We start from the raw sequence: 23388 nt of genomic DNA on the forward strand, positions 1-23388 counted from the left end.
GAATACTTATTGACTCAATATTTAACACATTTTTAATTCAGGCTGTAACACAACAAAATGTGGAAAAGTCAAGGGGTGTTAATACTTTCTGAAGGCAATGCACCATTCAAAAATAAATTTAATCTCTCGTTTTCAAAAAAACTTGACACCCGTCTAGTTCTGCCAGCCTTGAAGTGTTTTTGTATTTAAACCAGCTATCACCTTGTCCGTCTGTTTCACAGTTCTATAGGAAGTTAAGACTGACCACAGGAGTGTGCAGAGAGGGGTCCCCCCGACAGGCCTTATCTGTCTGCAACCCACCATATGGATCTAAGGCAGTTTCTCTCAAATTGCTGCTCCAATTTTTGTGTGGGCTTGAATAGGGCGTTGTATATTGATTTCTTCTCATTCGATTCAAGTACCAAATAATCTGAGGGGGAAAAATAAGTATGGAGCAATTAATAAAACATCAAATGGATCTCCAACAGCAAAACCATTGAGATCGAGGTTTAAATCAGAGTATACAGGCAGCAAGTCATGCAAGCACACATCAAATAGGATAACGATTAATCATGGGCATCGATAATGGAAAATCTATATCAGTAAAAAAAAGAATAATTATACATTGGTTTAATACAATACATTGCAACTGTAAAAGTTCACTTTTCGTTTCACTTCCACAGCTATGTGAAGTCTTGCCCATTGGGCCAGGTGTGAATGTTCTGGGAGCCTAACTTACTCAACCAGTTTGAATGCAATGGAAAGCCCATCCACTGTCGACGATAACCCATCAGCAGGCAATTAAGTATGCTAAATTGAGAGCATGTGAGAACATCTGCGAGAAGGTTTTGTGCATGCAGGAACAGTCATGTATGCTTTTTTACATAATAGCTTAGGTTAACAGAAAGGATAAACCAATATCAAGATATGCCTTGCTCATATCGATATCAAACCGATATCAAACAATATCGAAGTCAAAACGGTATCAATTGATATTGATATCATATCGAATTTACCATTCTGTTTGTTTGTGGGTTCTTATCCATGTAGCATGATCTGAATCTCCGACAGTCGTGAGCAGCTAGGCGTACCCATCCGCTGAGCCCTTTGGTACAAGTCAGAGTCTCCGAAATAACGAGCACGGTACAGCAAGCCTTCCTCTGGAAGAAAAAAACACACAAAAATGTATCCAATATATTGAAAAATATAATCATGCAAATAATCAAAAATAGCTAACTTCAGCATAACTTCACTGCATTGGCCTGGTTAGTAGTTGCTAGAATGCTGGAGAGGACAATGTGAGAGGAAAATAGCCAAGCCAGTACAGTAAAGTACAATACAATATGGCATGATACTGTGAAAAGGGTACCAACTTTGCATGTGTGTTGTGTTAATGTTGGGCTGTGACTTACTCTGTTGCTTCTCCTTCCAGCAGTTGTTCCGGAGGTTGGAGATGTAGTCTTCCTCCACGCTCCTCTCCACATTCCTTAGGTCTTTTCCAGAGTACTCCTTGGTGAAGCTAGCTCCTACGTAGTAAGACACCTTCAGGGTCTGTGTCTGCCTCCGGTTGATGTGGCCCGCACCTCTGCAGCGCAGCACAGGAAGTGATAAAAGAGGATGTGAGAGTGTGACAAACAGGGTGGTTCAACTTCCTAAGTGACATCATGTCATAAAGAATTATAAGAAAAAAAAGGTAAATTAAGTCATACAATCAAAATCTTGACACACAGGTCCCTTACGAGCACAAGAAAAGCTAAACTGTTGTAATAACTGATACCCTCAGATGTAATAAATTATATGTGATAAAGTGATAACAAGAAATGCTTTAGATGTTGTTCATCAATATAATTTTTTACACTGACTCAACTAAAGCCTTTCAAATTTCCTTGTGACAAAACTAACGTTTCATCTATTCTGAAGCTGTGACCCCAAGCTAAAAATGCTGGGTCACGATCCACCACGTCTGTCAAACACTGCTATCATAAGTAAGTAGCAGAGCTGTATAGAAGTTTGTATAACTATTTTATAAGTGAGTAGTAGTAGTGTTAGTGTGTAAAGGAGGACACTGAGACTCACGAGCGGTGGCTAAGGCTGTAGGGGGGAGGGGTCACCATCATCTGGCTGAGGGCGGAGACGAAGATTAGGATGAGGATGGGCATCAGCTGGACAAACAGGGCAAAACCTCCCTATAGGGGAACAGAGAAAGAAAGAGATACAGAGAGAGAAAGAGAGTGAGATAAGAGTCAACCCTGCTTAAGCACTCCCCATGTGAATTCCAAACTGACTCCTAGCCCCTACTCCTTCTTTTAGGTGTTTATGCAGACCTGAAAGGATTGGCAGAACCTCAACCTGCCTGACAGAGGGTAAGATGGAACTATAACAATTGCTTTCAAATATACATGAAGTCTCTAGGGATAGAGGTCGATTTTGTATTCAGCACATACAGTACTAGTCAAAGGTTTGGACATACCTACTCATTCAATGTTTTTTCTTAATTTTTTACAATTTTCTACATTGTAGAATAATAGTGAAGACATCAAAACTATCAAATAACACATATGGAATCATGTAGTAACCCAAAAAAGTGTTAAACAAATCAAAATATATTTTAGATTCTTCAAAGTAGCCACCCTTTGCACTTTTGGCATTTTCTCAACCAGCTTCATGAGGAATGCTTTTCCAACAGTCTTTATGGAGTTCCCACATATGCTGAGCACTTGTTGGCTGCTTTTCCTTCACTCTGCGGTCTAACTCATCTAACTCAAACCATCTCAATTGGGTTGAGGTCAGGTGATTCCATTTTGAATTCAGCACACGTCACAGAATAAGCTAGATAACTAAACACAGTATTCTGTTGAATATGCCATACTAATAAAGGCATTTTAATTAATTATATGAAGAGTGCCTTGGTCCTCCTTTCTTTTTGATGACCAATTTACCCCTTTTACCAAAGAGCACCTTCTATCTACCAACATATACTATTGTGTACCTTAGTAGCGCTTCCCTTCCTCCTCTTTCTACTGTATAAGTTTGACTATTGTCATGGTCAGTACCCTTCATTCTGTCATGAAGTGAGGATGTAAGAAATGTGTCCATTGATCAACAAAAACGAGTCTACAGATTTCACTTACATCCCGCTGTTCTCGCCTCTCTGGTCCTGCTCTATGCTGATGGCCAAAGTGCATTCCCCCGTTTCTGTAAACATGTACATTACCTGGAAGAGAGCAGAACATACAGTATAAAACAACAATTAGCATCCAAACATCCAGGCCAGCAGAACATCATTTAGACCACATTTTTGTCCACAACCAAGATTGTGTTCATTAGGGCATGCAACCGATAATGTTTCAAAACATTTTGCCACAGAAAACAAAAATGTGCTTTTCTTATTGGGGAAATCCAGGAAGTCCCTCCCTGTTTCAGTCCATTTTCTTTCTTTCGTTTGGTGCCTAATTAATAATATGACCCAACTCACGTGATGGGAAACCTCCTCCAAAGAACATGTTGAAGAGGTCCTCGGGCGAGATGTCGGCTTCGAAGTCATGGCGCTGGTGCCTGTGCTGTTGTCTCGTAGGGTGAGCTCTCTCCTCACCATACTGGTCATACTGGCTCCGCTTCTCTGTGTTACTGAGTACAGCGTATGCATTGCCAATGGCTGGGGAACAAAAAAAACACACAGTAACCATTATTCCAAGATGGCGTAGCAGTCGGACGTCTGTTTTGTCTTGTCCCGTGTATATATCGTTTTCTTCATATGTATTTTGTTTACATTTTTAATCTCAATCTCTCAATAACCCAATTTCCATCTACGGACTGAACATACTCTCCTGCAACCCGCCTCTCCCAATGTGGTACGGATCTGCTATTTTTATACTTTAGAACCGGAACCCCATCAGCAGCTAGCCAGCTAACTAGCTACTAGCTAGTAGTCAGTTAGCCACTGCTAGCGGTCATCACCCTTAACTCGGACATCAGCCAGCCTCAGCCCGATCAATCCCTGCCAGTCTACACAGCGTGATATCAACCCAGAGCATATTGGACTGCTTTTTCTCTACCACATCTCTGGATTCCTACCGCAAGTTCTGAACCTTTACACCGGATCATCGCAGCGAGCTAGCAGCTATCCGAGTGGCTATCAATCCATCAGCCAATTCCTGGGCTACAATACCACTTCTGTCAATTGGCCTGGACCCTTTAATGCTGACGCGGAGCCCCGCTGATCCATCACGACTGGTCTGCCGACGTAACCGTCCGAGGGGGTTTCAACAGGCTCTTCCATTGCGACGTTCCATCTGCTAGCCCCGGCCTGCTAGCTGTCTGAATCGCCGTGTCTCCAGCTCACCTAGCTACTCACTGGACCCTATGATCAGTCGGCTACACATGCCTATCCCTAATGTTAATATACCTTGTCGATTGCTGTTTTGGTTAGTGATTATTGTCTTATTTCACTGTAGAGCCTCCAGCCCTGCTCAATATGCCTTAGCTAGCCCTTTTGTTCCACCCCCCACACATGCGGTGACCTCGCCTGGCTTAAATGGTGCCTCTAGAGACAAAACCTCTCTCATCGTCACTGAATCCCTAGGTTTACCTCCACTGTACTCACATCCTACCATAATTTTGTCTTTACATTATGCCTTGAATCTATTCTTCCGCGCCCAGAAATCTGCTCCTTTTGCTCTCTGTTCCGAATGCACTAGACGACCAGTTCTTATAGCCTTTAGCCGTACTCTTATCCTACTCCTCCTCTGTTCCTCTGGTGATGTAGAGGTTAACCCAGGCCCTGCAGCCCCCAGCATCACACCCATTCCCCAGGCACTCTCATTTGTTGACTTCTGTAACCGTAAAAGCCTTGGTTTCATGCATGTTAACATTAGAAGCCTCCTCCCTATGTTTGTTTTATTCACTGCTTTAGCACACTCCGCCAACCCGGATGTCCTAGCCGTGTCTGAATCCTGGCTTAGGAAGGTCACCAAAAATCCTGAAATTTCCATTCCCAACTATAACATTTTCCGACAAGATAGAACTGCCAAAGGGTGCAGAGTTGCAATCTACTGCAGAGATAGCCTGCAGAGTTCTGTCATACTATCCAGGTCTGTGCCCAAACAATCGAGCTTCAACTTTTAAAAATTCACCGTTCCAGAAACAAGTCTCTCACCGTTGCCACTTGTTATAGACCCCCTTCAGCCCCCAGCTGTGCCCTGGACACCATATGTGAATTGATCGCCCCCCCATTTATCTTCAGAGTTCGTACTGTTATGTGACCTAAACTGGGACATGCTTAACACCCCGGCCGCCCTACAATCTAAGCTAGATGCCATCAATCTCACACAAATTATCAAGGAACCTACCAGGTACAACCCTAAATCCGTAACCATGGGCACCCTCTTAGACATCATCCTGACCAACTTGCCCTCTAAATACACCTCTGCTGTCTTCAACCAGGATCTCAGCGATCACTGCCTCATTGCTTGTGTGTGTAATTGGTCCGTGGTCAAACAACCACCCCTCATCACTGTCAAACGCTCCCTAAAACACTTCAGCAAGCAGACCTTTCTAATGGACCTGGCCCGGGTATCCTGGAAGGATATTGACCTCATCCCGTCAATAGAGGATGCCTGGTTGCTCTTCAAAAGTGCTTAAATAAGCATGCCCCATTCAAATAAATGTAGAACTAAGAACAGATATAGCCCTTGGTTCACCCCTGACTTGACTGCCCTTGACAAGCACAAAAACATCCTGTGGCGTTCTGCATTAGCATCGAATAGCCCCCGCAATATGCAACTTTTCAGGGAAGTCAGGAACCAATATACTCAGTCAGTTATGAAAGCTAAGGCTAGCTTTTTCCAACAGAAATTTGCTTCCTGTAGCACTAATTCCAAAAGGTTTTGGAACACTGTAAAGTCCAGGGAGAATAAGAGCACCTCCTCCCAGCTGCCCACTGCACTGAGGATAGGAAACACTGTCACCAAGACAAATCTACAATAATCGATAATTTCAATAAGCATTCTTCTAAGGCTAACCATGCTTTCCACCTGGCTACCCCTACCCCGGCCAACATCTCAGCACCCCCTGCAGCAACTTGCCCAAGCCCCCCCCGCTTCTCCTTCACCCAAATCCAGACAGCTGATGTTCTGAAAGAGCGGCAAAATCTGGATCCCTACAGATCAGCTAGACTAGACAATCTGGACCCTCTCTTTCTAAAATTATCCACGAAAATTGTTGCAACCCCTATTACTAGCCTATTCAACCTCTCTTTCGTATCGTCTGAGATCCCCAAAGATTGGAAAGCTGCCGCGGTCATCCCACTCTTCAGAGGGGGAGACACTCTAGACCCAAACTGTTATAGACCTATATCCATCCTGCCCTGCCTTACTAAAATCTTCGACAGCCAAGTTAACAAACAGATCACCGACCATTTAGAATCCCACCGTGCCTTCTCCACTATGCAATCTGGTTTCTGAGCTGGTCATGGGTGCACCTCAGCGACGCTCAAGGTCCTAAACGATATCATAACCGCCATCAATAAAAGACAGTACTGTGCAGCTGCCTTCATCGACCTGGCCAAGGCTTTCGACTCTGTCAATCACCGCATTCTTATCGGCAGACTCAATAGCCTTGGCTTCTCAAATGACTGCCTCGCCTGGTTCACCAACTACTTCTCAGATAGAGTTCAGTGTGTCAAATCGGAGGGCCTGTTGTCCGAACCTCTGGCAGTCTCTATGGGGGTGCCACAGGGTTAAATTCTCAGGCCAACTCTTTTCTCTGTATTTATCAATGATGTTGCGCTTGCTGCTGGTGATTCTCTGATCCACCTCTACGCAGATGACACCATTCTGTATACATCTGGCCCTTCTTTGGACACTGTGCTAACAAACCTCCAAACGAGCTTCAACACCATACAATACTCCTTCCGTGGCCTCCAACTGCTTTTAAATGCCAGTAAAACTAAGTGCATGCTCTTCAACCAATTGCTGCCCGCACCCTCCCGCCCGACTAGCATCACTACTCTGGATGGTTCTGACCTAGAATATGTGGACAACTACAAATACCTATGTGTCTGGTTAAACTGTAAACTCTCCTTCCAGACTCACATTAAGCATCTCCAATCCAAAATTAAATCTAGAATCGGTTTCCGATTTCGCAACAAAGCCTCCTTCACTCATGCTGCCAAACATACCCTCGTAAAACTGACTTTCCTACCGATCCTTGACTTCGGCGATGTCATTTACAAAATAGCCTTCAACACTCTACTCAGTAAACTGGATGTAGTCTATCACAGTGCCACCCGTTTTGTCACCAAAGCCCCATATACTACCCACCACTGCGACCTGTATGCTCTCGTTGGCTGGCCCCCACTACATATTCGTCGCCAAACCCACTGGCTCCAGGTCATCTATAAGTCTTTGCTAGGTAAAGCCCCGCCTTATCTCAGCTCACTGGTAACCATAGCAACACCCACCCGTAGCACACGCTCCAGCAGGTATATTTCACTGGTCATCCCCAAAGCCAACACTTCCTTTGGCCGCCTTTCCTTCCAGTTCTCTGCTGCCAATGACTGGAACGAATTGCAAAACAATAACTGAAGCTGGAGTCTTATATCTCCCTCTCTAACTTTAAGCATCAGCTGTCAGAGCAGCTTACCGATCACTGTACCTGTACACAGCCAATCTGTAAATAGCACACCCAACTACCTCATCCCCATATTATTACTTACCCTCTTGCTCTTTTACACCCCAGTTTCTCTACTTGCACATCATCATCTGCACATCTATAACTCCAGTGTTAATGCTAAATTGTAATTATTTCGCCTCTATGGCCTATTTATTGCCTTACCTCCCTACTCTTCTACATTTGCACACACTGTACATAGCTTTTTCTATTGTGTTATTGACTGTACGTTTGTTTTTGTGTAACTCTGTGTTGTTGTTTTTGTCGCACTGCTTTGCTTAATCTTGGCCAGGTCGCAGTTATAAATGAGAACTTGTTCTCAACTGGCCTACCTGGTTAAATAAAGGTGAGGGGGGAAAAAAAACTAAAAACTAAAAACTTCAGCTAAGCTTTTAACTTCTTATGGCTGGGGGCAGTATTGAGTAGCTTGGATGAATAAGGTGCTCTGAGTAAACTGCCTGCTACTCAGGCCCAGAAGCTAAGATATGCATATTATTAGTCGATTTGGATAGAAAACACTCTGAAGTTTCTAAAACTGTTTGAATGATGTCTGTGAGTATAACAGAACTCATATGGCAGGCAAAAACCTGAGAAAAAAATCCAACCAGGAAGTAGGAAATCTGAGGTTTGTTGGTTTGCCTATCCAATATACAGTGTCTATGGGGTCATATTGCACTTCCTAAGGCTTCCACTAGATGTCTACAGTCTTTAGAACCTTGTTTCAGGCTTCTACTGTGAAGGATGAGGGAATGAGAGCTGTTTCAACCAGGTGTCTGGCAGAGTGCCATGAGCTCACTCAGGCGTGACCCGTGAGAGGTAGCTGCGTTCCTTTTCGTTTCTAAAGACAAAGGAATTCTCCGGTTGAAACATTATTGAAGATTTATGTTAAAAACATCCTAAAGATGTATTCTATACATCGTTTGACATGTTTCTACGAACTGTAATGGAATTTTTTGACTTTTTGTCTGGCCTGCGCGTCATGAATTTGGATTTTTGAACTAAACGTGCGAACAAAAAGGAGGTATTTGGACATAAATTATGGACTTTATCGAACAAAATAAACATTTATTGTGGAACTGAGATTCCTGGGAGTGCATTCTGATGAAGATCATCAAAGGTAAGTGAATATTTATAATGCTATTTCTGACTTCTGTTGACTCCACAACATGGCGGGTACCTGTATGGCTTGTTTTTGTGTCTGAGCGCCGTACTCAGATTATTGCATGGTGCGCTTTTTCCGTAAAGTTATTTTGAAATCTGACACAGCGGTTGCATTAAGGAGAAGTTTATCTAAAGTTCCATGTGAAACACTTGTATCTTTTATCAATGTTTATTATGAGTATTTCTGTAAATTGATGTGGCTCTCTGCAAAATCACTGGATGTTTTGGAGGCAAAACATTACTGAACATAACGCGCCAATGTAAACTCAGATTTTTGGATATAAATATGAACTTTATCGAACAAAACATACATGTATTGTATAACATGAAGTCCTATGAGTGTCATCTGATGAAGATCATCAAAGGTTAGTGATTTCCCTATTTCTGCTTTTTGTGACTCCTCTCTTTGGCTGGAAAAATGGCTGTGTTTTTCTGTGACTAGGTACTGACCTAACATAATCAGATGGTGTGCTTTCGTCGTAAAGCCTTTTTGAAATTGGACACTGTGGTGGGATTAACAACAAGTTTATCTTTAAAATGGTGTAAAATACTTGTATGTTTGAGGAATTTTAATTATGAGATTTCTGTTGTTTGAATTTGGCGCCCTGCACTTTCACTGGCTGTTGTCAAGTCGATCCCGTTAACGGGATCTCAGCCGTAAGTACTTAAACATACTTTGCAATGATGGTATACTTCAGATATGACATTGTGTACTTATTAGCAAGCAGTGAAATTTCAACTGCCAGAAAATAGGTTACCTTTAAATGCCTCTGTGGCTCCTGGAGCATGGTTTTTATCAGGGTGGAATTTCAGGGCCAGTTTCCTGTAGGACTTCTTCAGGTCCTCCTCCCCGGCGTCCTTTTCAACTCCCAGAATCTCATAGTAGTCTTTACAACTCTTTATTCTACACACATGGCATAAGAGAAGCAAAGAGAAAGTAAACAAGTCAGTGAAGCAAACCAAATAGTCGAGCAATGAGCAAGAAACAAACAATGAACCATGTAGCACTATCTCAGGTTGTCTGAATCATTCTAAAGTATGCGTGTTAAAACATAATTTAGACAGAGGTTATAATTATCAAAGTATACAAAGTAGATGTTCCCCTTAAACACAGATCTAGGATAATTGAATCAACCCCAATCCTGATTCCAAACCTTAACCATTAGAGAGGATAAACAAATACCAAATCCTGGACCAGCGGTTAGGGAACTCATTCTGGCTCTGTTAAACGTAATAAGTACACACAGACATACTTTTTAACAGCATCCAGCTGATCTGATGTGTATGGTTTGGCTGAGTCTGTGGCTTCGTCTCCATGGCTACGTTGTCTCACTCCAGAACCATCCCCATTCATAGGCCTCTCTTCTTCATCCGGTGGTTTCCTATTCTGTTCGATGGACTCTAGTAAACCTGGGTGGATAGGAATAGGTTTACGGGACAGCTGCAGATGATAAGTGATAACGTTGGCATGTCACTGCAGCCATATAACTTACACTTCTCTCCCCATAACTAAGGCAAATGTAAGACGTGCATCACAGTACAGTAAGGCCTACATTTTATCTCCAACACTATTTTGTAACTATGCAACATTACAGCAATGTTGGTGGTGCCACCTGTGTCAGCATATCACAAGCAAGAAAGTTAGGGAAGTAGTTACTAGCTAGCTTGGCCATTCATGTACTGTAATGTAAGCGCCTTAGGTGGGCTGGGTATGGGTTTCTCGAGAGCTAACGGGGTCGATAGCTAACGTTAACAGGCTTGTTGTTAGCTTGCAAGCTATCTCAGATGTTTATCATTAACATGAGAAATCACTCAACATGCCATAACAAAGATTAGTTGTTGATAACAAAATGAACTACAAGTACCACCTCTCCAAAAACTGAGGTCGATGTCATGCTAGCTAAAAGTTAGCAGATTTGGTTCTGAGTGTACTTTGGCCCACCACCAACTGACAGGTAATACTGCACGCATAAAAATAGATAATCAACGTACTTTTGGCCTGATCGGTTGGAAACAAACGCTGTGCCTTTTCTAGAAACCTCTTAGCTTTGTCTGGTTGGTTATTACTGAGCGCACTTATAGAAATCTTTATACACCGTTCAGCTTCGTCCTTGTTTGATTCCATCGCGACAGCGGAACTAGTCTGTTTACTCGCCAGCTGGTCGCTCTATGATGGCGTCACCGGGAAGGTAAAAAAAAGTTGGAACTTAAATAATACGTCATTGAATTTCAATCTCCGTGTACATGTGTACATTCAGGGTCAGTGACTAATTCATTTTAACATAGTTGGCTTCAAATTGCGAATTGTGATACATTGCGATATACCCATTCTTTATGTGTTTGGTGGTCTAAGCTATTTGTCAAATTGTAAATACAGAAATACATGTATTGTAACATAAGTGGCTAAACAATAAATTAAAAAAAAGCTAGCTTCGTTCAAGCTAACTGATCAACGGAGGCGTCCAAGGATCAATAATCCCAATGTATGTACAACAGCCGTTAAAACGTGTGTGTTCCTGTGTATAGTTTAATCATATAGTCCCCCATTTGCCATGCTTTTAATACTAGCAGGTTTAAGGCCAGCATTACTAAAACATAAGATAGTAAATGTTCTGGTGAAGGCATGTCTATGCTCGGGAGCCAAGGATGATGATGATACCACCACCAACCCAGGGAAACCACCAAAATTATCAAAGAAGAAATGGAGAAAGAAGTTCAGGAACAAGCCTGCATCAAATGAACACCTGCCCTGGGAGGAGAGACTGGCCGACTCTGTCACTCCTCTGTGGCGGCTGAGTTACTACGATCAACTCCAGCTGAAACAGAAGCACCAGGAGAGGATCCTACTACAGCTCTCAGATCAGCTCTTATGTGGAGAGTCGACCCAACATAAGGCCTTGACACAATGTCCTTCTCCGCCCAGGAGTACCAAACTCAGCTTCCCTCTGCTGCCTATCTTACCGTCACCTGTCAGGGACGGCTACCGCAACAAGTCTACCTTCTCGGTCAACCGTGGCGTGGATGGCAACCCTAAGACGGTGGGGTTCTACGTGGGAACGGGAAAGGTGGGAAACATTGTGTGTGTGAACGGGGACCACCTCCTCAACATGCCCGAGAGACATAAGCTGGTGGCCAGGTGCTACCAGGACTTCCTCCGCCTTTCAGCCCTGGAGCCCTGTCTGCTGTTCCACGACGGAGGCCACTGGAGGGAGGTAGGATAGTATCTAAACCCAGTTCAGAGGGCCCACCAGTAGTTTCATATATTTGATGTATCCTAACACCATCACAACTGATTCAAATCAAATTAATAGTGGCATTCCTTCTTGATCAGATCTCACAACACTTGTATAGGTGTTTAACATATCAGCTAACCACATCATATGATATAGCAAGCAATCTGATGCCCGACTGTGCAGTCGATGAAGTGGCAAACAACCATTGGTTGATGCAATGCAACGGCCCTTTTTGAGAGCATCAAAACTGTGATGCATCTTAGGTAAATTAACTGACTTGACTGATCTACAAATAATAATGGTGCTCAGAAAGTGACTTTTTGGACATGAATGCCAAAACATTCAAGAGATAAAGGTGCTCAAAGTTGACCTATTTTGCATACCCACCATACCATGAGACATCCATGTCTTCATCACTGGAAAATGTAAACGGTTGAGGTTGATATATTTTAAAACCTTACAAACAGGGTCGTCAACTATTTGATAATTTCTTGATAATTTTTAGATACATATAAATTGTCTTTTACATTTTTTCCCCCCTAAATCTCAATGATCAAAAAAAGTGGAAATTCAGATTTTTTTCATATTCACATATTTCGTAGTTTTTAGCTCATCTGAGGTTTTTGAGTTGTGCCCGCCATCAGTTTAGACATAACATGTTCTTCAATACAGGGTGGGTGTCATGTATTCACTTGTAGCCTACTTCTCAGCTGAGATGCCTGTGAGAAGGACCCAATCACGTGATGGGCATTGGCTAATGAGATATCTGAGATAGCCATGTGAGTGAGAGGTGCTTCGGAGCACGGCAGCCGGGAGAAGGGAATTATTATATTCAGCCCAAGGGCACAACGGCCACAGAAGGCATAGATTTTTTTAGGGGGCATTACGGCCACACAAAGGGGATGCCGCCGGGAAATTCGAGGCCTGCTGAGATTGCAGCCTGCAATACAAACAAATCAGAGCTCATGCCTTTCATGCAACTTTTTTCAAGTCATCATTAGAGTCGCATCACGCAGCCTTAAAATGTATTAACATATAGCCCAACATTTGTATCACAACTAAAGTTGCATACATAACTCTAAATTAAGCATATAGGAAGAGCTGTTTCTTTGTAAACCGCTCAACACAGAATAGTCGCATGTGTGCACTTCCTTGGAAATCGTTTGGAGAAAATATCCTTTCTATTTTATTCAGCTATGTTCAATTGTATTTTTTATTGTGATAGTGTCGGCCAGGGGCACTCAACTCTTACCCTACAAGGTCCGGCGCCTGCTGGTTTTCTCTTCTACCTGATAATTAATTGCACACACCTGGTGTCCCAGGTCTAAATCGGTCCCAGATCAATGAAAAAAAGTAATGAAACTGGCTTTAAGGTCCAGAGTTGAGTTTGAGGGGTGTAGGCTATATTAAATGGATTTATTCGACTTTTTTAAATGTAGATGTTCCAAAGGTCTTCATCAGTGGCTTGTAGGCTAGGCACAGGAGATGCTAAATGTGTTTTAGTTAATTACGGTCAATTACTGTTAGACGGGCAGTTATTTTCTTGACAATCACCGGCTGACAAAATTTCATGACCGCCACAGCCGTGTTCAAGAGTGTCAAATCCATGATGCATTGTGGGTAAATTGTGACTGACTGACTCAACTACAAATAATAACTAGTCGTTTATTTATGACGCAAGGTGATTCGTAGATAAGTCAGTCAGATGTCGAACAAGCTCAATGGTACAGGTGTTTCAGCTGTTCTTGTGTTGGAATACTTCAAATATATAGAACTGCTGGTGGACTGGGATTTTTTATTTGACCTTTATTAACTAGGCAAGTCGAGAACAAATTCTTATTTTCAATGACGGCCTAGGAACAGTGGGTTAACTGCCTTGTTCAGGGGCAGAATGACAGATTTTTACCTTGTCAGCTAGGGGATTTGATCTTGCAACCTTTCGGTTACTAGTCCAACGCTCTAACCACTAGGCTACCTGCCGCCCCAATGAAAAAGGCTGGGATAGGATAGGCCGATACTTTATTGTTGCTGGGGGGGGGGGGGGGGGGGTAAATTGTCTTCGACACAGTACTGCTGTATACACATGAACCCTATAAATTATTACACACTCACAGGTGACAGTGAGGACCAACGCAGCAGGCCACACCATGGCCATCGTCTATTTCCACCCACAGAGGCTCACCCCGGAGGAGATAGAGGTCCATAAGTCCTCCCTGGTGGAGTACTTCACCCAGGGGCCTGGTGCCATCTGCCAACTAGACTCCCTGTACTTCCAGGAGAGCTCCATGACCCGTTGCAGCCACGAGGAATCCCCCTACCAGCTGCTGCATGGCCAGCCACACATACACGAGGAGGTGAATACAATACAATGCAATACAATATCACTGCAGTCTGTACTCCTCTGCAAATTGGCAGTCAATGGTACTGATATTATAATTTTTCACGCTTCATGTCCAAATCATCAATAAGTAACTTAATTGAGCTACACAATACATTTTAATACTTTAGCATGATTTGAACATGAATTGCAAAAAAATCTAAAATCAATACCATTTTACTTCCATTTGATTAGAATTTAGCATTTGGAAGCAGTGGCCAGGTAAATAAAACCAAAGCATGGGATTGCTGTCATCATACCTTGTCCATAGACTGCTTACAGCAGGGGTACTCAACTACTATTTGAGAAGGTTCAGTGACATAAACTTCCAGGGTGGCAAAGGTCCGGATGGATATCGTCCTTTATCGGCGCTGTGGTACAGCGTAGTAACAAACATAGTTGTCTACGACTTAGGAAACATGTTGTTATATAAAATGTACATTAATTACATTAAATGAGACTAAGAATTTTAATTAATTACATTATTTCGAATGTAAACATGTGCAACATTGCTGAAGAACAAAAGTGGTTGCATAATTGTCTATGCAAAAAGTGCACTGTGAACCATTTTTTTGTTTGTATTTTTTTTTTTTTAAATGAGCCCCTTTTCTCCCCAATTTCGTGGTATCCAATTGTTAGTAGTTACTATCTCATCGCTATAACTCCCATACGGGCTCGGGAGAGACGAAGGTCGAAAGCCATGCGTCCTCCGAAACACAACCCAACCAAGCCAAGCCGCACTGCTTCTTATCACAGCGCGCATCCAACCCGGAAGCCAGCCGCACCAATGTGTCGGAGGAAACACCGTGCACTTGGCGACCTGGTTAGCGTGCACTGCGCCCGGCCCGCCACAGGAGTCGCTAGTGCACGATGAGACAAGGATATCCCTACCGGCCAAACCCTCCCTAACCCGGACGATGCTAGGCCAATTGTGCGTCGCCCCATGGACCTCCCGGTTGCGGCCGGCTGCGACAGAGCCTGGGCTCAAACCCAGAGTCTCTGGTGGCACAGCTAGCACTGCGATGCAGTGCCTTAGACCACTGCGCCACCTGGGAGGCCTTTTATTTTATTTTAAAAAATAAAATAAAAGTGCATGTTTTCTGGAGAACAAAGGAGAGTTGAACAAAAATAATATTCTGAATGCACAGAATGTCACCCAGGGCCTTGACCTACATTAATAATGAGAGAAATTACACTTTCGGTCTCCTGCCAATGCTTTGAACTTTGACACAAACGGTATGAGAGCAACTCTGAGACACTGGTGCAGGTGTTCATTGGTGAGCCTGGTGCGGTATTTGTTTTGAATAAAGTTAATTGTGGGGAAGGCTGATTCACAGCTGTATGTGAAGCCAAACATGGTCAGGATGTACAGTGCATTCTGAAAATATTCAGACCCCTTGACTTTTCTCACATTTTGTTATGTTATAGCCTTATTCTAAAATTGATTAAATCGTTTCCCCCCTCAATCTACACACAATACCCCATAATGAAAAAGCACAAACAGTTTTGATTTTTTTGCACATTTATAAATAATAAGAAACTTAAATAACTTAAATATCACATTTACATAAGTATTCAGGCCCTTTGCTATGAGACTCAAAATTGAACTCAGGTGCATCCTGTTTCAATTCATCATCCTTGAGATGTTTCTACAACTTGATTGGAGTCTACCTGTGGTAAAGTGCACTTCAGAGCAAACACCAAGCCATGAGGTCAAAGGAATCGTCTATAGAGCTCTGAGACATGATTGTGTCAGCACAGATCTGGGGAAGGGTACCAAAACATTTCTGCAGCATTGAAAGTCCCTAAGAACACGGTGGCCTCCATCATTCTTAAATGGAAGAAATTTGGAACCACCAATACTCTTCCTAGAGCTGGCCCCCCAGCCAAACTGAGCAATCAGGGTAGAAGGGCCTTGGTCAGGGAGGTGACCAAAAACCCGATGGTCACTCTGACAGCGCTCCAGAGTTCCTCTGTGGTGATGGGAGAACCTTCCAGAAGGACAGCCATCTCTGCAGCACCACCAGGTCTTTATGGTAGAGTGGCCAGATGGAAGCCCCTCCTCAGTAAAAGGCACATAACAGCCTGCTTGGAGTTTGCCAAAAGGCAAATAAAGGACTCTCAGACCATGAGAAACAAGATTCTCTGGTCTGATAAAACCAAGATTGAACTCTTTGGCCTGAATGCCAAGCGTCACATCTGGAGGAAACTACGGTGAAGCATGGTGGTGGCAGCACCATGCTGTGGGGATGTTTTTCAGTGGCAGGGACTGGGAGACTAGTCAGGATCAACGGAAAGATGAACAGAGCAAAGTACAGAGAGATACTTGATGAAAACCTGCTCTAGAGTGCTCAGGACCTCAGACTGGGGCGACTGTTCACCTTCCAACAGGACAACGACCCTAAGCACACAGCCAAGACAACGCAGGAGTGGCTTCGGGACAAGTCTCTGAATGTCCTTGAGTGGCCCAGCCAGAGTCCGGACTTGAACCCGATCAAACATCTCTGGAGAGACCTGATAATAGCTGCGCAGCAACGCTCCCCATCCAACCTGACAGAGGTTGAGAGGATCTGCAGAGAAGAATGGGAGAAACTACCCAAATACAGTTGTGCCAAGCTTGTAGTTTCATACCCAAGAAGACTCAAGGCTGTAATCGCTGCCAAAGTTGCTTCAACAAAGTACTGAGTAAAGGGTCTGAATACTTATGTGAATGTGATATCAGTTCTTTTATTTATATATTTGCAAAAATGTCAAACTGTTTTTGCTTCGTCGTTATGGGCTATTGTATGTAGATTGATGGATTTTTAAATCCATTTTAGAATAAGGTTGTAAAATAACAATGTGGAAAAAGTCAAGGGTTCTGAGTACTTTCCGAATGCACTATACGCATTAAACTACACAGTAAAAAAATGCAAGAACAACATTGTATTAACATGTAGTTACATAGTAGCTGCTTTTTATGTATATTTTTTATTTATTGTATATATATATTTTTTTTAGGGGGTAGATCAGCTTTAATATTGCAGATAGATTGTAGCTTCCATCAATGTAATTGTCTGCATCATTTCCAAATCCCCCATATATTTTTTTGCAAATATACAGTACCAGTGAAAGTTTGGACACAACCTACTCGTTCAAGGGTTTTTATTTATTTTCATTATTTTCTACATTGTAGAATAATAGTGAATACATCAACACTATGAAATAACACATATAGAATCATGTAGTAACCAAAAAGTGTTAAATAAATCAAAATATATGTTATATTTGAGATTCTTCAAATAGCCACCCTTTGCCTTAATGACAGCTTTGCACTCTCTTGGCATTCTCTCAACAAGCTTCATGAGGTAGTCACCTGGAATGCATTTCAATTAACAGGTGTGCCTTGTTAAAAGGTAATTTGTGGAATTTCTTTCCTTAATGCATTTGAGCAAATCAGTTGTGTTGTGACAAAGTAGGGGTGATATACAGAAGATAGCCCTATTTGGTAAAAGACCAAGTCCATATTATGGCAAGAACAGCTCAAATAAGCAACAAGTCACCTGGAATGCATTTCAATTAACAGGTGTGCCTTCTTGAAAGTTAATTTGTGGAATTTCTTTCCTTAATGCGTTTGAGGCAATCAGTTGTGTTGTGACAAGGTAGGGGTGGTATACAGAAGATAGATTTGGTAAAAGACCAAGTCCATATTATGGCAAGAACATTTCATATAAGCAAAGAGAAAAGACAGTCCATTACTTTAAGACATGAAGGTCAGTCAATGCTGAAAATTTCACGTTGAAAGTTTCTTCAAGTGCAGTCGCAAAAACAATCAAGCGCTATGATGAAACTGGCTCTCATGAGGACCGGCACAGGAAAGGAGGACCCAGAGTTACCTCTGCTGCAGAGGATAAGTTAATTAGAGTTACAAACCTAAGAGATTGTAGCCCAAATAATTTGCTTCAGAGTTCAAGTAACAGACACATCAACATCAACTGTATAGAGGCTTTCATTGCCAAATTGCTGCAAAGAATTATGCATTCATTAATGAATACTGAAATCGGACTTTCTTGTTAAGTGTCCGATAATCTACCATTTACATAGGAGTGGTTAAAACATGCTAATAACGGTCCTCTGAGTATATCAAAAAAAAGTTTGGTATACCTCAACTGGTATGCCATCCAGCCCTGGAGTTTTCCCAGATTTAAAGGCTTTAATTGCATCAAGAAGTTCCTCCTCTGTAATTTCACCTTCACATTATTATTTCTGTACAGCTGTTAATTTTACATTATTAATAGAATAAAATCCATACGATTAGCTTCGGTTAGAGGAGATGGAGACTGAAACAAAAACATGTTTAAAGTACTCTTTCAAAATTTCATTTGGTGAATCATGGGTGAATCCATCATTTGTAGCAAGTTTAACTCATTTCTTTTTGGTAGCATTTCTATGTTGAAGATGAAAATATTATTTGGTGCATTTTCCCCCATATTCCATCCAGTTTTCTTTATTTTTATAATATATTACACTTGATCTTTCTTGAATAAGTTCCTCCATTTATTTTTGTTTTTCCTCTAACTTATTCTGAGCCTCTATGGTACAGTTTTTATTGCTATCTGTTCTGTTATACCTTCTATTTCCTTTGTTAATATGGACGCTTGACCTAAATTGCTTTTGTTTTAGTACTGAATTGCATGGCCCCTGAAGGCACATTTAAAAGTGTCCCATACAATAAGGGGATCTGCTGTACCTATGTTATGTTGGTAAAATTCAGTTCAAATCAAATTTTATTTTAGTTATACAGTTGAAGTCGGAAGTTTACATACACCTTAGCCAAATACATTTAAACTCAGTTTTTCACAATTCCTGACATTTAATCCTAGTAAAAATTCCCTGTCTTGGGTCAGTTAGGATCACCACTTTATTTTAAGAATGTGAAATGTCAGAATAATAGTAGAGATAATGATTTATTTCAGCTTTTATTTCTTTCATCACATTCCCAGTGGGTCAGAAGTTTACATATACTCAATTAGTATTTGGTAGCATTGCCTTTAAATTGTTTAACTTGGGTCAAACGTTTCGGATAGCCTTTCACAAGCTTCCCACAATAAGTTGGGTGAATTTTGGCCCATTCCTCTTGACAGAGCTGGTGTAACTGAGTCAGGTTTGTAGGCCTCCTTGCTCGCACATGCTTTTTCAGTTCTGCCCACAAATTTTCTATAGAATTGAGGTCAGGGCTTTGTGACGGCCACTCCAATACCTTGACTTTGTTGTCCTTAAGCCGTTTTGCCACAACTTTGGAAGTATGCTTGGGGTCATTGTCCATTTGGAAGACCCATTTGCAACCAAACTTTAACTTCCTGACTGATGTCTTGAGATGTTGCTTCAATATATCCACATAATTTCCCTACCTCATAATCACATCTATTTTGTGAAGTGCACCAGTCCCTCATGCAGCAAAGCACCCCCACAACATGATGCTGCCACCCCCGTGCTTCACGGTTGGGATGGTGGTCTTCGGCTAGCAAGCCTCCCCCTTTTTCCTCCAAACATAACGATGGCCATTATGCCCAAACAGTTCTATTTTTGTTTCATCAGACCAGAGGACATTTCTCCAAAAAAGTACAATCGTTGTCCCCACGTGCAGTTGCAAACCATAGTCTGGCTTTTTTTATGGCGGTTTTGGAGCAGTGGCTTCTTCCTTGCTGAGCGGCCTTTCAGGTTATGTCGATATAGGACTCGTTTTACTGTGGATATAGATACTTTTGTACCTGTTTCCTCCAGCATCTTCACAAGGTCCTTTACTGTTGTTCTGGGATTGATTTGCACTTTTCACACCAAAGTACATTCATCTCTAGGTGTAATGGCTGTTGGAAGGAGAGGACCAAGGTGCAGCGTGGTACGTGTCCATATTTATTAAATGAACACTGAAATAACCACCCCAACTCACGCCCTGACCAAACCAACATAGAGACATAACAAAGGAACTAAGGTCAGGGCGTGACACTAGGAGACAGAACGTGTCTCCTTCCTGAGCGGTATGTCGGCTGCGTGGTCCCATGGTGTTTATACTTGCATACTATTGTTTGTACAGATGAACGTGGTACCTTCAGGCGTTTGGAAATTGCTCCCAAGGATGAACCAGACTTGTGGAGGTCTACAATTTTTTTCCTGAGGACTTGGCTGCTTTCTTTTGATTTTCCCATGATGTCAAGCAAAGAGGCACTGAGTTTGAAGGTAGGCCTTGAAATACATCCACAGGTACACCTCCAATTGACTCAAATGATGTCAATTAGCCTATCAGAACCTTCTAAAGCCATGACATCATTTTATGGAATTTCCCAAGCTGTTTAATGGCAGGGTCAACTTAGTGTATGTAAACTTCTGACCCACTGGAATTGTGATACAGTGAATTATATGTGAAATAATCTGTCTGTAAACAATTGTTGGAAAAATTACTTGTGTCATGCACAAAGTAGATGTCCTAACCTACTTGCCAAAACTATAGTTTGTTAACAAGAAATTTGTGGAGTGGTTGAAAAACGAGTGTTAATGACTCCAACCTAAGTGTATGTAAACTTCCCACTTCAACTGTACGTTTTAGTTCAACATTCCTCTGTCCTAGTTTAAAAAATAAAAAAAGTTATAATCCAATAGGCTTTTATGAAATTTCCAATATCCTCGCCCATGTGGAAATTCAGTAAGAGTAATGTTATCTGATAGTCCGACCGCATTCTCTCCCCTATCAACACTTTTGGTGCCAACGAGAATGACATCAGAAAGTAGTCAAGACGACTAGCTTGATTGAGCCTCCGTCATGTATATCTCACTAGGTCAGGATATTTAAGCCTCCATATATCCACTAGTTCCAATATATCCATGACATTTGTGATTTCCTTAAGAGCATGAAGATGATAGTTTGTAGTGTGATTTCCTTTATGGTCCATCGAGGTATTTAAAACAGTATTATAATCTCCCACCATAATAATAGCGTCTTGTTTTGCTTGTAGGGTTGATAATGTATTATATATATTTTCAAAGAAACATGGCTCATCATGATTTGGTCCGTAAAGGTTAATGAGCCATATCTGTTTATGGTCCAATAACATAAGTAATATCATCCATCTGCCTTGCGGATCTGTTTGGACAATTTTGCACATTCGGATCAATATTACTGTTAATTTATTTCATCACCCCTTTTGAGTTTCTTTGCCCCTGGGAGAAATATATTTCACCCCCCAGTCCTTTTTCCACACAACTTCATCTAAAATTGTTGAATGAGTTTTCTGTAAACAATAGATATTATGTTCTTTCTCTTTAAGCCAAATCAAATTTTATTGGTCACATACACATGGTTAGCAGATGTTAATGCGAGTGTAGTGAAATGCTTGTGCTTCTAGTTCCGACCGTGCAGTAATATCTAACAAGTAATCTAACAATTTCACAACAACTACCTTATACACACAAGTGTAAAGGAATGAATAAGAATATGTACATATAAATATATATGGATGAGCGATGGCCGAACGGCATAGGCAAGATGCAGTAGATGGTATAGAGTACAGTATATACAGATGAGATTAGTAGTGTAGGGTATGTAAACATTATGTAAAGTGGCATAGTTTAAAGTGACTTGTGATACATTTATTACATCCAATGTTTAATTATTAAAGTGGCTAGAGATTTGAGTCAGTATGTTGGCAGCAGCCACTCAATGTTAGTGATGGCTGTTTAGCAATCTGATGCCTTGAGATAGAAGCTGTTTTTCAGTCTCTCGGTCCCAGCTTTGATGCACCTGTACTGACCTCGCCTTCTGGATGATAACGGGGTGAACAGGCAGTGGCTCGGGTGGTTGTTGTCCTTGATGGTCTTTTTGGCCTTCCTGTGAAATCGGGTGGTGTAGGTGTCCTGGAGGGCAGGTAGTTTGCCCCCGGTGATGCGTTGTGCAGACCTCACTACCCTCTGGAGAGCCTTACGGTTGTGGGCGGAGCAGTTGCCGTACCAGGCGGTGATACAGCCCGACAGGATGCTCTCGATTTGTGCATCTGTAAAAGTTTGAGTGTTTTCGGTGACAAGCCAAATTTCTTCAGCCTCCTGAAGTTGAAGAGGCACTGTTGCGGCTTCTTCATCACGCTGTCTGTGTGGGTGGACCATTTCAGTTTGTCCGTGATGTGTACGCCAAGGAACTTAAAACTTTCCACCTTCTCCACTACTGTCCCGTCGATATGGATAGGGGGGTGCTCCCTCTGCTGTTTTGTGAAGTCCACAATCATATCCTTTGTTTTGTTGACGTTGAGAGAGAGGTTATTTTTCTGACACCACACTCCGAGGGCCCTCACCTCCTTCTTGTAGGCCGTCTCGTCGTTGTTGGTAATCAAGCCTACCACTGTAGTGTCGTCTGCAAACTTGATGATTGAGTTGGAGGCGTGCATGGCCACGCAGTCATGGGTGAACAGGGAGTACAGGAGAGGGCTGAGAACGCACCCTTGTGGGGCCCCAGTGTTGAGGATCAGCGGGGTGGAGATGTTTCCTACCCTCACCACCTGGGGGCGGCCCGTCAGAAAGTCCAGGACCCAATTGCACAGGGCGTGGTCGAGACCCAGGGCCTCCAGCTTAATGACGAGTTTGGAGGGTACTATGGTGTTAAACGCTGAGCTGTAATCGATGAACAGCATTCTTACATAGGTATTCCTCTTGTCTAGATGGGTTAGGGCGATAGTTGTTTAGCTCAGTTACCTTAGCTTTCTTGGGAACAGGAACAATGGTCACCTTCTTGAAGCATGTGGGGACAGCAGACTGGGATAGGGATTGATTGAATATGTCCATAAACACACCAGCCAGCTGGTCTGCGCATGCTCTGAGGAAGCAGCTAGGGATGCAGTCTGGGCCGGCAGCCTTGCGAGGGTTAACACGTTTAAATGTTTTACTCACGTTGGCCGCGGTGAAGGAGAGCCCACAGGTTTTGATAGCGGGCCATGTCAGTGGTACTGA

General features: G+C 42.3%; 2 protein-coding genes across 2 annotated transcripts in view; one reads left to right on the forward strand and one right to left on the reverse strand.

Annotated features, from left to right (window-relative positions):
• On the reverse strand, positions 1-10980 carry dnajb12a (DnaJ heat shock protein family (Hsp40) member B12a). Its single transcript, XM_038992004.1, has 9 exons — positions 10801-10980; positions 10062-10218; positions 9567-9712; positions 3455-3634; positions 3111-3193; positions 2056-2165; positions 1392-1564; positions 996-1139; positions 1-409 (listed from the first exon to the last, which is right to left on the reverse strand). The coding sequence occupies exons 1-8, from the start codon at positions 10931-10933 to the stop codon at positions 1018-1020; spliced, it is 1104 nt and encodes a 367-aa protein (XP_038847932.1). The 5' UTR covers positions 10934-10980; the 3' UTR covers positions 1-409; positions 996-1017.
• The window catches only part of trmt2b (tRNA methyltransferase 2 homolog B), a 19054-nt gene continuing 6425 nt past the window's right edge, over positions 10760-23388 (forward strand). The window contains exons 1-2 of the mRNA XM_038992003.1: positions 10760-12020; positions 14156-14395. Of these exons, the coding sequence (XP_038847931.1) occupies positions 11361-12020; positions 14156-14395 (900 nt within the window). The 5' untranslated portion in view covers positions 10760-11360. The remainder of the gene's footprint in view (positions 12021-14155; positions 14396-23388) is intronic.

Source organism: Salvelinus namaycush, chromosome 4, assembly GCF_016432855.1.
Source record: "Salvelinus namaycush isolate Seneca chromosome 4, SaNama_1.0, whole genome shotgun sequence".
NCBI classification, from domain to species: Eukaryota; Metazoa; Chordata; class Actinopteri; order Salmoniformes; family Salmonidae; genus Salvelinus; species Salvelinus namaycush.

Excerpts from the sequence above, each read along its gene's own strand:
- dnajb12a (XM_038992004.1), bottom strand. The coding sequence starts at position 10,933 with ATGGAATCAAACAAGGACGAAGCTGAACGGTGTATAAAGATTTCTATA. Across the intron at positions 1,565-2,055 it reads TACAGCCTTAGCCACCGCTC|AGGTGCGGGCCACATCAACC; the intron begins GTGAGTCTCAGT and ends GCTGCGCTGCAG. Across the intron at positions 1,140-1,391 it reads CTGGAAGGAGAAGCAACAGA|AGGAAGGCTTGCTGTACCGT; the intron begins GTAAGTCACAGC and ends TTTTTCTTCCAG.